The sequence below is a fragment of the Drosophila virilis genome, chromosome 5 (genome assembly GCF_030788295.1).
Source record: "Drosophila virilis strain 15010-1051.87 chromosome 5, Dvir_AGI_RSII-ME, whole genome shotgun sequence".
In the NCBI taxonomy this organism is placed as follows: domain Eukaryota; kingdom Metazoa; phylum Arthropoda; class Insecta; order Diptera; family Drosophilidae; genus Drosophila; species Drosophila virilis.
Genome location: NC_091547.1, coordinates 1,220,442 through 1,234,968, shown reverse-complemented (window position 1 = coordinate 1,234,968; position 14,527 = coordinate 1,220,442). Strand labels below are relative to the sequence as shown.

Below are 14,527 nucleotides of genomic sequence, written 5' to 3'. Positions count from 1 at the left end.
TGGCCTGTTCGAAACGAGCGTCGACTTTGACTTTGTGTCTCCAGTTTTATCTCGTATGTCCACATTTTTTGGGCGCGTACTTTGTCCATTTGACTAAACTTTTGCCTAGAGGTTGATCAATGTTGACTCAGGTCCAAACTTTTCTAGGTGCTGACGCATAGCCGTGGTCAGAGTCATAAAAGATGCCCCATTCCAAGCCCATTCTGCTGTCTGTTACATACTTTTGCACAAGTCTTGCATACCCCTTGCTTACACATTTGCAATGGGTATACAAATAAAGGTTAAGGCAGCTTTCTCAAGCAAAAAATGCCGTAGTTTTTTAAGCATATCCCTTATTTAATCAACCGAGAACGCCCTAAACTATGCAATGCCCAATGAGCCAAGACATGATTATGCATTTGCCTTTGTTGTATTTGAGCTTGATTAGGCGTAACGCAGCCTCAACTTTAGCCTGTCAAAAGCTCTTTGACATCCGCTCAAACTTTTGGCCAGTCACACCCGATGAGCCGAGGGGCGAGAACAAATGCTCAATGCTCAGAGCTCAACAGGTCATCATGCGTACACACACACATACACACACATGCGTATAGATGTATGTGTGTTTACAGCAAACTTTGGTCACACTTAAGTGGCGACACTCTCTGCACGCCCTGCACTCCCACTGTCTCTCTCTCTCTCTCTCTCTCTCTCTCTCTCTCTCTCTACCGCTCTGTCACCCTCTCGCCTAGTGCATTTTTGCCTTTCAATTAGTTTTGATTGTCGCCTCGCTTTCGTCGTGCGTTTCACGACGTTTCTGCTCAATTAAAGAAGTTAACTCTATTGATTACGTTTAATATCGACGCAAGCGGCAACTTCGACAAACCGAGTTCAAACCTGTCCGAGCAACAACAACAACAACAACAACAACATTCAAATCGTGGGCAGTTGTTTGAGGGGCATGTGCACGAGCGTTAATAATAACAAAGTTGGAGCCGACAACGTCGCCAGCATTGCTGAACTGTCCAGACATGATCACGTCGTCGTCGTCGTCGTCGACGTCGCTGTTGTTGTTGTTGTTGTTGTTGCTTTTGGCTCCACTGATTGTTTGTGCTTTGCTTGTCCGTCTGCGCTGTAGCCGCCACTTTGGCGGCACTGGCCGAACCGTATGTAGCTTCTGGTTGCAATGTCTCCCATCTTCCATCTTTCGTCTCTCGTTTTGCGCTCACGCTCACGCTCACGCTCTCTCTCTCTCGCGTTCGACGGCTGTTTTATGTTGCGCTTAATGGTTTCATTTGGCGCTTACTCGTCTGTGTGTGTGTGTGTGTATATCGATTACTCAATGCGTGAATGAATAAGACGTCGTCAACGGTGCAGTTTTGGGGCCACTTGTGCCTATTGCAAAGGCAGTCGCTGCTGCGCTCTCTCTCCCCTCTCTCCCACACACACGCACACACACACACACAGCTGTGTTAATTGTTCGGCATGTGTGTGTTTGTCTGTGTTTATTTTTAAGTCAATCGGTTCGAAAGACGTTTTATTGCCTGTAATCAATCGTCGCGTGTACGTACGAGAGCGGGCGCAGCGAGGGGCGATCGGCCTATTCGACTATGCGATTGCTCACATTACAAGCAGATAGGCATACATGTATGCCTGTATGTACATATGTATGTGTGTATGTGTGCTGTGCGTAGACGCGGCTCGTCATGGCTTTGTGTTTATTGATTAGATTGTTTACCTTTTTTGTGATATCATCAACGGTTGTTGCTGTCGAGAGCCTTATCGTACGTCAACTGTCTAAATATGTGTATATATGCATGTACATACATACATACCTATGTTTACATATGTATGCACATTAAAACTATTTCTGTTTGTGCGCTTGCTGATGTGCATTCCCGATAGGACGTCTTATCGATACGCTTCCGTTCGATTTGCGTTGGTATTTGGACCTCTAGACTGAACGGGACTTGCTACTTGTTGTTGTCAAGCGAATTGCAGTACTCTAACAAATGTTATCGGAAATCGATTAATCGATTAGACCATCTCTAATCGGCAGCTATTTGCGATTATGGCTGCCCAAAGGCAAGCCAAGGGCATGTTGCGTTTATCGATAACCCGATAACATATTTAACTACATAACCCACGTTGATAACGATTATAAAATCTTAATCAGCACTTGAGAAACCTCTTCTAAAGTCAGCTATTCGCCGCAATACTCAACCCTCACACACATATGTACATACCCAATAAAATATCAATCAACAACAAAATCGCATGTTCATCCAACAAAAACAAATTGGCAAGCGCCAAAAAAAAATATTTAAATCTGATATAAATTAACGCAAAAACTGTACAGGCGCAAGACCAGCAAAAATGTAGTCGCCCTCCCCCCTGACCAACGCCTGCGGCCTCGACGCCTTCAACGACACAGCAGAAAATGGCGCACTAAAAAAAAAAATACAAAAAAAATAAAACAAAACAAAAACAAAGTCAATTGATCTAATAAGCCAAGAACGCGGCGACGGCGCTCGCTCATTTAAGCAACAGCCCCAAGCAGCGAGTTCTTGTATTCGCTTTTGCTCATGCTAAAAACAACAATAGAAAAATTTGCGCGCGGGGTGTTTTGGGGCTTCCCTGAGCAACAAGCAGAGCATGCACACACACACACACACAAGCATAGACGCATATACACGCACACACACACAGCAGGCACGACGGGCAACAGCCGACGACTTGGCACTTGCTGACTAGCTTTAGTTGTTGTTCTTGCTGTCGCCGTTGTTGTTGTCGGCGAGCAGAGTACATATGTTTGTACGAACCAGAACACAGGGCCGGTTCAGCATTGGTGCAGGCCAAAATATGGCATTAGCTAATGCAACACATATTTAGCAAAGGCATTTAAATGGTTTCAATTGTGCGCTTTGCGAGCATACCCATAAATTACTCACACACACACCCTCAGGCATTTATCTGCACAAGCAGAGCTGAGCGTTTGGGCGCTCTGTAAATCTAACCGCAGCCGCTCGCACACACGATGACGTCGACAGGCAGCGGCAGCAGCAACAACAACAGTAGCAACAGTTGATCGAACATTCGAAGATCGAACGTCGTGCTGTTAAGTTGGCCTGCCCGGAACGGAACGGAACAGAACGTAGCGCAGCGCAGCGTAGCGAAAAGAAAAGAAAAAAAATAAATCAAATAAAATAAAAACGAATAACGCGATAGACGCAGGCATGAATAGTGAAACATAAACAAATAGCAATAATAAGAAACAAACCACGACAACGACAACGACAACGGCTGCGGCAACGGGCAAACGTGTAGGCGAGAGTACGAGTTCGACTGCAAATGCGAGTGCAAGTGCCAGTGCGTACCCAACAAGTTTTGAATTAATCAAATTAGATCAGAGCGGCAGCGGCAGCAATGGCAAAGTGAGTTATTCAATTGAGTTAAAGTTTGAGTAGTTGAGTATTTAAGCTGAGCTACGAAAATGAATATCATAAAATATGCTAAATAAATCGAATAACCAAAATACAAAGTGCAAAAGTCGTCTGGCTCTGTGTGTATGCGTAGCATAGTACATACATGTGTGTGTGTGTGTGTGTGCGCGCATTAATATTTATTTAATTAGAAAATTAAAAGCAAAAACAAAAACAAATCGTAATAACTGAGTGTGAGTGCAGGAATTCCAAGAAATTCAGTGAAAATTCAAAATAAACAAAAGTCAAAGCCAAAGCAACGCGGCAGAGACGGCGGCGACAGCGGCAGCGACGTTTTGTAGCGCGCCACAAAAAGAACAGCAACAACAACAAAAACTATAATAACAACAACTACAACAACAACAATAAACAGGGCAACCCCCGCTGTATTAGTTGTAGTTGTTTTGTGGCGTTGGTCGTCGTGATTTTGAGGTCTGCTTATCTTACTACTCTTCTTCTTCCTCCTACTCCTCTTCTTCTTCTGCTGAGTTCAAGCAACAACAACAACAACAATAAAGACAAATGTGCTCAGGGTGAGTAGCACCAGGCTAGAAAGAGGGAGAGACAGAGAGAGAGAGAGGCAATGCGTGTAAATGCATGAGCATGTGTCATGCTGTGCGCTCAATTTCACGTTGCAGCAATAAGGAACACATTGGACTTGAACTAAATACGCTGCGCTCTCTCAACGTGCTCTCCCTCTCTCACTCACACACGCTCTCTCGCTCTCGCTCTCGCTCTGTACCTGCTTGCGAGGCGACGACGAACTAAACGTAAATTAAGCCGGCGCCAGGATACCTGCCGTCAACAACAGCGACAGCGACGACGACGACGACGACAACGCAGACGACGTCAGCGAGCGCGAGCGAGACAAAAGGCTTGCAACGTCATTGACACAGCAAAGGGCAGGCAAACGGCATAGAACAAAGCAGCTAAACAATGAGACGAAAGGTGGAAATCCACTTAAGAGCACAACAAAAGGCAGCGCTGTGGGGTGTTTTTATCTGGGCACACTCATCCCAGCAAAGCCAGAGTGAAAGAGAGCGTGGTAGAGGGAGAGAGCGAGGGATGCCCAAGTGTTGTGGGAACAATTAAGTGTGCAACAGTTATGGCCCGTCTATCTGTGTGCGTGCGTGCGTATGTGTGTGTGAGTGTGTGTTAGTGAGGAATGCCCTGCTACGAATGTTACGACACATGTTTTTATGGGCTTGGGCCTGGGCTTAGGCAACCCCTGACCTTGACAACACACAGATGCGAGATGCGCCCATGATAAATGGCAACAGATACAGATACATTTACAGATGCTCGAAGCGCTGCGTGGGCGCAAAATTCCAACAGCCAGACGTTGATTATTTGCGTTAAAAAAGACACGCACACACACACACACACATACACAGAGACAAACGATTTTAACTGTTTATTCAAGCGTGCGCATCGCCAGCCACAAACACACACACGCACACACACACAGCCACAAATCACATAGCCATATCCATTAACTATAGATTTCTGTTTGTTTTACGCTTTAGTCGTCGCCGCCCCCCTTTTTGCCCCAAAAGCGGGAAGCAGCTAGCGAAAAAGACAAAAATAAAAGAAAAGCAAAAAAAAAAAAATACCCGTTTGGCAAGCATTTTGTGCACGCTACGTAAGCGTTTTTAATTTAACAAATATCATAATTATACCCTAACTGCAGCTCAGGCGACTTTGTCAAGGCGTTGGACAATTGTCTAGGGTATTTCTGGAGATTTACATCGAGCTAAGAGCAGGGTGAAAAGTTATTTAAATTCAAGGGAATACCCTCATTAAATTCTAATCATATTCAAATTAATTGCCGTTTAAGCTTAAGAAAAGGGTATTTTACATGTGTCACATTTCGCGTTTGATTTGTTTATTTGTTTTTCTTTTTTTTTTTGCTCATTTTGGTTTTTTTTTTTTTAATTTTTGCTAATATGCAAAAACCACACACACACACACACACACACACACACACACAATATTTTAAGCATTTCCGTCCTTCGGTTGCCAAAAAAAAATATATATTAAAATTGAGAGAAACGAAACAAAAATAAATAAATAAAAGAAGAATTTCGTATATTATTATTATTTTTATGTCTGTCCTCAGAAGATTTTTGCGCTTGAATGCACGATTTGAGAAATGTTAAAATTTAAATATATATATATATTTTTATATATATTATTTACAGCTTTTGCAATTATATTTGCTTTTGATTTGACCGAAAATGACTTTGACCAAAATATTTATAAATGATTTAATACCAAGTTTTTAACCCTGTGACATTAATGCGAAAATTGGGCATATAACAAAAATGAATGTTCTTACGGCGGCAAAGTACAGTGAAAACACGCTAAAATGGACAACGATTACGTAGTCCTAGAATGTTATGAATGCCTGAATTCCCGTGTATTCCTCTTATGATCAATAAAAACGAATCTTTAAATTTGCATCTGAATAAATTTGGAGATAAATTAGTCCGATTTAATGGTCATCACTGTATATATGTGCATATATAAGAAGCGGCTGTCATAAGACAATCACGAAATGCCAGGCCAAAACGTGCTAACTAAAATGCCAAATACACACATCTATAATTATCTAGTTGTGGACCCATCATAGATCTATACGAAATTGCGTACTGGCTAAATAAAAACACTTGAATGTCGTCTTACGTAGTTGGGCATTTAAAAATAAATGCGGAGAGTGTAAATGAAAACAGAGAAAACCCGAAATCAAATGAAAAGCAAAAGCTAAATGTGAACACACAGACACAAGCTCATAGATCAGCAAATATATCTATCTATATATATATACATATATATCTTTAGTAATCGAATCGAACATATTTGCGTGTTTGGTTTTTTTTATTTTTTGCTCAAATTGTTTTGTCTGTAAACAATATGTTGGCTGGCAATTATTTAACACTTTTTGGCACAGTATCTCGCATATATTATGCTATTTTTATCGTCTGGTTCTCTATTTATTCTCTGTTTATTTTGAATACTACACGTATACGTCGTATAATCTCTTGGCGTTTGAACTTCGCTATTAAATGGTTTTTTTTTTTTTAAAGGCTTTTCATGAATTATACACATTTTCTTTAAATATATAATATATATAAAAATTTTGCATTTCTAGCTTTATTTCCGATTTCATTCAAATTTATACGGCTATCTTTTGTTAAATGTTCCATGCAAAATTTAAGAACTGCAGCCATTTCATATGTGTATACACACAAGATCTATACTAGAAACTCAAAGTGCAGTGCCAAAAATCAGACGACTTTATAGTATAAACATATTAAATCTAAATACATACATATATGTATGTATGTGCATATATCGAAATGTATTTGTGTTTCAATTGAAACCTTGGCACTGGCCAGCTTTTTTTCTTGGTGAAAATTTCGCCTAGATTTTTACAAATATTTGTCTTGACGTCAAGCATTTGGGAATTTCCGCGCTAGAAAAATGAATTTCAACAAAACTCTTGCCAATTTCTAGTTACCCAAATATACATATATTTATATATATATATATGTATGTATGTGTGTATATATGTGCGCTTAGTCATGTGAAATCGATCCGAGCATGCCGTCCAGCATAGTTGTTAATTAATTGAATTCCATTTCAATTTATAAAGATCAATTTAAATATCGTAAGTTCTTTCCGATAAGAAAGCATCTTGTTGCTAACAGGGCTGCAACTCTAGTCACATGATAAATGCATGCCAGTGTGACCGTATCTTATCTTAAATAACGATCAATTCGAAACGTACCTTCACCTTTTCAACTCTTGTCCAAGAACACACTCGATAAGTTGCCCAAAAAAAATACAAATAAAAAACAAAACTGTTCGAAGAAACGTTTTTACTATCAGTTAGCTGGAAAAATTCGCCAGCTCATGGTAAAATTATACGTATTGCTGATTCTTATTACTTTTATCAGCAAATTAGTGCGAATTTCATGTGTATTTTCAACGAGATTTGTTTATTCTATGCGCCAGCTACTGGAAACCCCTGCCAAAGTAAACAAAAATGCGAAGTGAAAAAACTGGCAGCCAATCAACCAAATAATCAGCAAGGGTTGCATACTCGAGTTATGGAAAAAAAGGAGCTAGAATGAAGGTCACATAAAAAAGTATGTCAGTCTAAAAAGAAACTTTTAGTATTTATTTACAAAATACACTCAAAAAATAGCCAAAGATTCTGCACAACGCCGGTTTTTATAGCCAGATTTGACGGAAAAAAAGCGCAACTGGCAACTCTGTTAGGCATGTGTGTGTGTGTGTGTGTGTGTACATAACTACACGCATACACATGTAATTCCTTTGCCTTTTGTGGTAAATGCAAGAGGAAGCAACGATGAAGAAGAGCGACGATCGTTAGCGCTGCTTAATCGCATTAATTTGATTTCCGACAAACGCTCAAGTGTTGCCGGGTGGGGGACTCGGCAACAACAACAACAATAACAACAACAGCGCGTACGTCATAGAGCACATCGAATGGCAGGCAGAGACAGAGACGCAGCGACTAACAGCAGGCAGCAGAAGAGAGTGAGCAAAAAAAAAATAACAGCAACAACAACAGAAAATTGCTTATCAAGCGCTCTAGAAAGCTCCAAGTGGCCACTTGCATTTGTATTGGTGTCATCATATTATCGTCTGTGTCGCTGAAAACAAGTAGCAGGCCCCAGCCAGACCAGGCCCAGCAATGAACTCACTCACTAACACACACAAACATAGAAACACACACACACATATATATACACAGGCGCACATTCAACAAGCTAAACCCGTTTGCAGTCCGGCAACAACAAAACGAGCAAAATTATTAAAATTTTTCAGCTTGATTCATGCTACACACAACAGCCTGACTGACACACAGACACACACACACACACACACACACGCACACTTGCACAAACACCACAGAAGCGCACACATGCCCACACACTCTCGCACAAAAATATAAACAAATTCAAGCAACAACAGCAACAACAACAACGACAACGATGGCGGGTTTCCTCGTTTCTTGTGAATTGACTCAATATAATACACAAAAGCAAAGCGCACAGGCAGCGTCAGCGTCAGCGCGCGGCCACAGCGACGCCAGCGGCTTCGGCGGCGCGGCGTCGGCGACAGTGTTGTCAAGTTGTTTGGATTAGTCATGTTGCTTGTGTGCACACACGCACACATACAATACTGCATGCAGTTGTATTTGTGGGGGGCTAGTATTGAAAACAGGCTAAATACTCACATGCATACGTCGCCACATGGTTGCTCGTGCTCCACTCGTGTGTAATGGCTTGGCGTGCAAAGAGAAGAGCCTCTTTCGTTCGTGTGTAGACAGCTGCGGCAACTCTAGGCATTTGGCGCTCCCGCTCTCAGCCGATCGCATCACATCGCACATACATACATACACATGTACATACAAATGTATGCGTGTGTAGCAATTATTATTTTATTATCACTTTTTTTTCACTGCTACGTTTTGTGCTGTGCTTCTACGTTTTAAATGCTTTTGTTGTTATCGTTGCTGCTGCTGCTGCTGCTGCTGGTGCTCCCCAGACCTTCCTTAGTCAGCAAAAATTCGCATATGTACACATTTATTGCTGGGGGTTTGTGAGTGTGTGCGTGCGCGTGTTTATGCATGTTTTCATGGGTGTGTGTTTGTGTGTACGTAATCAACAATAGCGCGGGTACAGGCTGGCGACAGCCGTCGTGTTGTGTTCCCCCACTTCACGTCACCTGTTTTTGTTGTTGTTGTTGGGGGCTACGTTTTTGCTTGATTTGATCATTTTCTCAACAGCAACGACGGCGGCGGCGGCGGCAGCGTCAGGCGACCCTGTGCTTACTTTTGATTGACAATTGCAACAGTGTGCGGGGCGGACGGCGGCGAGTGCGCGAATATTGCGGTATGCGGCGACGTTGACGTTTTGCTGTCGCTCTCCCCCTCTCTGCTTCTGCTTTGCTGGCTGTGCCTTTTCCTGGCGCGCTCAATTTTTTGATTATTGTACGGTTTTTACTCATTTCTACACGCTGCTGCCTGTCTTTGGGCTTTCGAGTCTTGCATGTGTGTGTTTGTGTGTGTGTGTGTGTGTGTGTGTGCTTTTGTTTTCTCGCTGCTCTTTCGCCAGTTAGTCGCGTCGCGTTGCGTCGCTTCTTCGTTTTCTTTTGCACACTCTCGCACACACAGTGATTTGTCTGGTTTTTGTTGTTGTTGGCGTTGTTGTAGCTGCCGCTGTTGCTTTTGCCACTTGGGCACTGCTCTTTGAATGAATTTTTCAGCTTGCTTCGTCTAGTTGTCTTTAACTGTTTCATGCTTGCTGGTCGCTGGTTCGTTGTCGCGAGCGCCTTAACGCATTTTTGTTGTCATATTTTTGATTTTAATTCCCAATTCTTTGACACCTAAACTGATATTGTTGCCATACTTATCGATAATTGTGACTATCGAGATTTTGCCAATTAGAGCGCGAGCAAAAAGTGCAAGAGCAAGAGAGCGCGACTGAGTCACAGGTACGACGAGTTTCGCGATATTGCACTATTCATATTCAATGCAAGTTACTTGTGTTTGTTTGTGCGTGCGTGCGTGTGTGCTCATTGCTGTGCTTTAGTTGTCATTTCCTTTCTTCGCCTTCTTTTTTTATCAGACATTCGGGCTTCATCGGAATTCCGTATCATTTCCGCGAATTTTACGTCTTTTAACCGCCACGATTCGCGCCGAGTATTTACATACATTGAGTACTGAGTACATTGCTGCGAGTACACATGTGGGCCGCTAATAAATTATTGAGCACTGTTAAGTGGCAAATGGCCAAGCTCGGGTTGTACTTTTTTTTATTTTCGTACACGATGTTTGCAGCTGCAAATGACGTACTACTGCAATTATTAAGCAGACAGACAGACTGTGGCGCCGTATTGAGCGTACCTTGTACTTATTGCACACTATGTCATGTGGGTGGCACCGCGCGCGCTCTTGTGTTTGTGTGTGTGTGTGTGCGTTTTAAGGGGGCGCGCGTGAGTGAGAGGTTGTCAATCAGGGAGTGCATGCAAAAGAGATCTCGTATGACGTGCGGCCGCCTTGTTTCGCGTCGTTCAGCCTATCATCAGAGTGTGACCAGGCGTATTCTTTCCACTTGATAATCCGCTATTTACTTACGAATTGCACTTTGGAACACGAAGTGCTTAAGGAAATACGACAGCAGCAGAGGCAATTGCACATGCAAATACGTATTATATATCTAAATATATATATTTAATCGCCATATGCGCTGTGTATGTGCGTCCATCTAGACAACCTAAACTTTAAAGCTAAATTCCTAATAATAAAAACCAACAACGACTACGAATCGGTAAATAAAGTCAAAGTCGTGATAGTAAAGTTATTTAAATATTTGTTATTTATTTTTGCTGTTTTCTTTTAAAGTAAATATAGAAACTAAAACTAAAACTTGTGTGAGGCTCTCAAGTATTTTTTATTTTTTTTTCGTTGATTACGCTTATCGCTGAACTCTTTGTTTGTGTATTTACTATTAAAGTGTATTGAAATTCTATGAAAAATACTTTATTTGAGCTATTAATCGTCAATTATTCATATATTTACACATATTGCATAACTGTAATATGATAATCAAGCACAACAAGCTTCCCATTCACACACACACACACATACATACATACATTAAGTATTTGAGTATATATTTATGTGCTTAGATTGTTTGCAATGCAGAAATTCCCTTTAATATATGCTCGCACTTGTGGAAACTTCCTTTTGGCGCCACACAAATTTACAGACAGTCACAGTAGGCGGGCGGGCGACCGTTTGACGGCCGGCAATTGTGAATGCTGTTCTGTGAGGTTATGTAATTGATGTTTACTCGATGCTTTAACGGCGCCACAGCGTGAGTAGCGAGTACATCTCAAACGATACCACTAATCTCTTCCGTATGACATTAAAAACGGTTTAATTGCCTACGACAGCTGACGTCAAAGACGTCGACTCTGCGTCTACGTGTTGGCTAAAGGGGGCGGCGGCGGCGGCAGGACCAGATATTTATTTTACAAGTGCCAGCTATCGGGCAGTTTGTCTGAATGTGTGAGTAATGCGACGCAGGTGAATCCACAGCGTAAGCGACAACAACAACAGCAACAACAACAATGGAAAAGAGGTGATAAGAACAACCGGGCATTATCAATGGAATTTTTGGGCAATTTTTGTATTATTATTTATTTTTTTTATTTATAAACTGGTTGATAAAGACAACTAAACACAAGTTGAACTAAAATATATATACATACATATATACTATGAGTCGAGACTATAGCTAAAAGTCAATTAACGCGCGAGTCGCGACTCGATTTACTAATTATTCATATAGAGTATACATATATATATGTGTGTGTGTGTGTGTGTGTGTGTATGTGTGTGCGTGTGTAGGGTATATATAGAACTGATAGGGCGACACCCAACAACAATCAGCGCACTTCACTTCGCTTATTTTCGCTCATGTTGTTGTTGTTGTTGTTTTTATTTTGGGATGGTTTTCGTTGTGGTTTTCATTTTCTGCTTTGCTGCCGCAACAGGTGAGTTTTGCGCTGACTAAGGCAGGGGGCATGCGAAATAGAAAGTTGATAAAATGTTTATTTATCGCTTAAGACTTGTTAATATCATATTTTATACAAATATCGAGCATATTTCTCAAACATTTAAGCATATTTTTTGCATTTTAACCAGTCGCAAACTTTGCCCAAACGCTTTTATCAGCACAGGCTGCGCTCTGATAAGATTTAGCGTTCAATTAGTAATTGTTAATGTGTATTAGTGCGGCGTGTGGTCAGCTTCAATGCATGCACATTAATATTTTACAGTGAGTAGTCAAGACCAGGACATTTGGTTTCAGAAAGTAGCTGCCTGCTAGGTGCTTTATATATTTAAATGTGCCGTCAATTTACCTCACTTCAAAAATCGATAATCGATACATCATAAAGACAACTCTGTCAAAAATTCAGCAGCCTAGCTCTTATGGTTTGGGTTGTGTGTTGATCATCAATCATTTTGGGAGTCAATCAAGTCAAAATGTTATCTCGCTCTGCTGTTAATGTTACTCTACTGTTAATGCTTATATAACAGCAGCCAAAGTTAACATACTGTTAATAACAGTACAGCAACGATTTGAGCTGTACGATAAGTCAATCAGTTAATGAATCAATCAATCAATCACACAACTGCACAAACTAGCAATTTTATATTTTAGCTTTACTTGAAATTAAATTTGATTTGTATTTCTTTCAGATGAGCCCGCGGCCAACACATCGCAGGCGAGCAAATTTGATGATACTATGGAAAGTGCAACAACAACAACAACAACAGCGGCAACAGCAACAAATACAGCGAAACATTACAAGACAGCGAGCAAACAATACAAAAACAACAACAACAACAACAACAACAATAGCAACAACAACAAAGTGAGCAGCACGCGACGTGCAACAGCAGCAGCAGCGGCCGCAGCAGCAGCAGCAGCGGCAACAACTAAGAAGCAAACATATCGCAGCAGCAGCATAGTTGCTGCCACAGCAGCAACAACAACAACTGCAACACTCAAATCAAACATCAACAAACTTAACAGCAAAGCAACAGCAGCAACAACAACAACAACAACAACAACAGCAGCAACAGCAGCAGCAACAGCAGCAGCAACAGCAGCAGCAATTGACAACAAGAGCACGCGAGATAATAAACTAAGCGAGTTGCCAGCTAAATTCGCCGACAGCAGCAGCAGCAGCAACAGCAGCAACAACAACAACAACAACAACCACCACAGTGATAATAGTATTAGTGAGAATAATTATGAGTTTAAGGCTAGAGATAAAGCGAATGTAAGTGATAGCAAAATGACGCTACAGCATGTGGCAAGCAGCGCAACGAGCGTGGCCACAACAACCAACAACAGCAACATCAGCAGCAGCAACATCAGCAGCAGCAACAACAACAACAACAACAACAGCAGCAGCGATGATGCGGCCACAGCAGCAACAGCAGCAGCAGCAGCAGCAGCTGGCGACTGGAAAACTTCAAACAATTTGCGCTATTTGCACAAAAAGTTTAAGCGTCTGGCCAGCACCACCGAACCGGAAACGGGCGATGCGGTGCGCACCACATCGCTCTCATCCAACAGCTCGTTGTCGCCGCCGCCGCCGCTCTACAATGGACATGTGACACAGCAGCAGCAGCAGCAGCAGCAGCAGCAACAGTCGTCGCAGCAGCAGCAGGCGGGGCCTTTGCTGCCGGCCAGCAATGAATTCAGTGCCAATTTCGTAAATGCCAACAACAACAACAACAGCCATGAGGAGAGCAACAACAACCACAACAACAACAACAGCAACAGCAGCAGCAGTAAAAATATTGCTGTTGCCGGTGCGCCCAGAACACGGACACCGCTCAGCAACAGCAGCAACATCAGCAACAACAGCAACTATGCCAGCAATGCGACACTGTCGCCAGCAACATTCGCACAGCATCAACAACAGACGCAACCAACAACAACAGCAACAACAGCCACAACAGCAGCAACTGCCACACCTTCAACAGCAGCAACAGCAACTGGTCTGGCCGAGAAAATGGGTCGTTATGTTTGCCCGTATTGCAATCTGAACTGTGCAAAACCCTCGGTGCTGCAGAAGCACATACGTGCCCACACCAATGAGCGGCCGTATCCGTGCGAGACCTGCGGCATTGCCTTCAAAACGAAGAGCAATCTCTACAAGCACTGCCGTTCCCGTTCCCATGCGGCGCGCATGCGCGGCTTCGATGTGCCCGCCCACGAGGCGGATGGACTCTCCGATCAGGATGGCGACGGGGAGCTGAGTAACAGTAGCTCCGAGCTGCTGAGCGTCGAAGTCGTAAGTGTTCTAATAGAAATGTTAATTGGGATGCTATGTTAATTAACAGTATGTTAGTTAGAGAGCTCTTCTTGGGTAAATGAGGAGCTGAAAGCTAAGTTAAAATCATATTTGGGTTGCTATGTTAAGTAACAGCATGAAAGCCAAGTTTAATA

General features: G+C 42.3%; 2 protein-coding genes across 11 annotated transcripts in view; one reads left to right on the top strand and one right to left on the bottom strand.

Moving 5' to 3' along the window:
• Positions 1-8,864, bottom strand: part of LOC6635932 (G-protein coupled receptor dmsr-1) — a 91,731-nt gene extending 82,867 nt beyond the window's left edge. For 2 of the 3 annotated variants that reach the window (XM_015168817.3, XM_070209823.1), the window contains exon 1: positions 8,728-8,864. The gene's annotated coding sequence lies outside the window, so the exon portion shown is untranslated. The remainder of the gene's footprint in view (positions 1-8,727) is intronic. The other variant, XM_070209827.1, reaches the window with a different exon arrangement.
• The window catches only part of shn (schnurri), a 48,763-nt gene that overhangs the window by 26,960 nt on the left and 7,276 nt on the right, over positions 1-14,527 (top strand). Inside the window, exons 1-3 of one of the 8 annotated variants that reach the window (XM_070209808.1) lie at positions 11,196-11,371; positions 11,451-11,565; positions 12,763-14,372. In XM_070209808.1, the coding sequence (XP_070065909.1) occupies positions 11,562-11,565; positions 12,763-14,372 (1,614 nt within the window). In that variant the 5' untranslated portion in view covers positions 11,196-11,371; positions 11,451-11,561. Of the gene's footprint in view, positions 1-3,024; positions 3,411-3,877; positions 3,992-9,849; positions 9,987-11,195; positions 11,639-11,992; positions 12,054-12,762; positions 14,373-14,527 lie in introns of those variants that run through there. The other 7 variants (XM_070209810.1, XM_070209809.1, XM_070209813.1 and 4 more) reach the window with 7 other exon arrangements.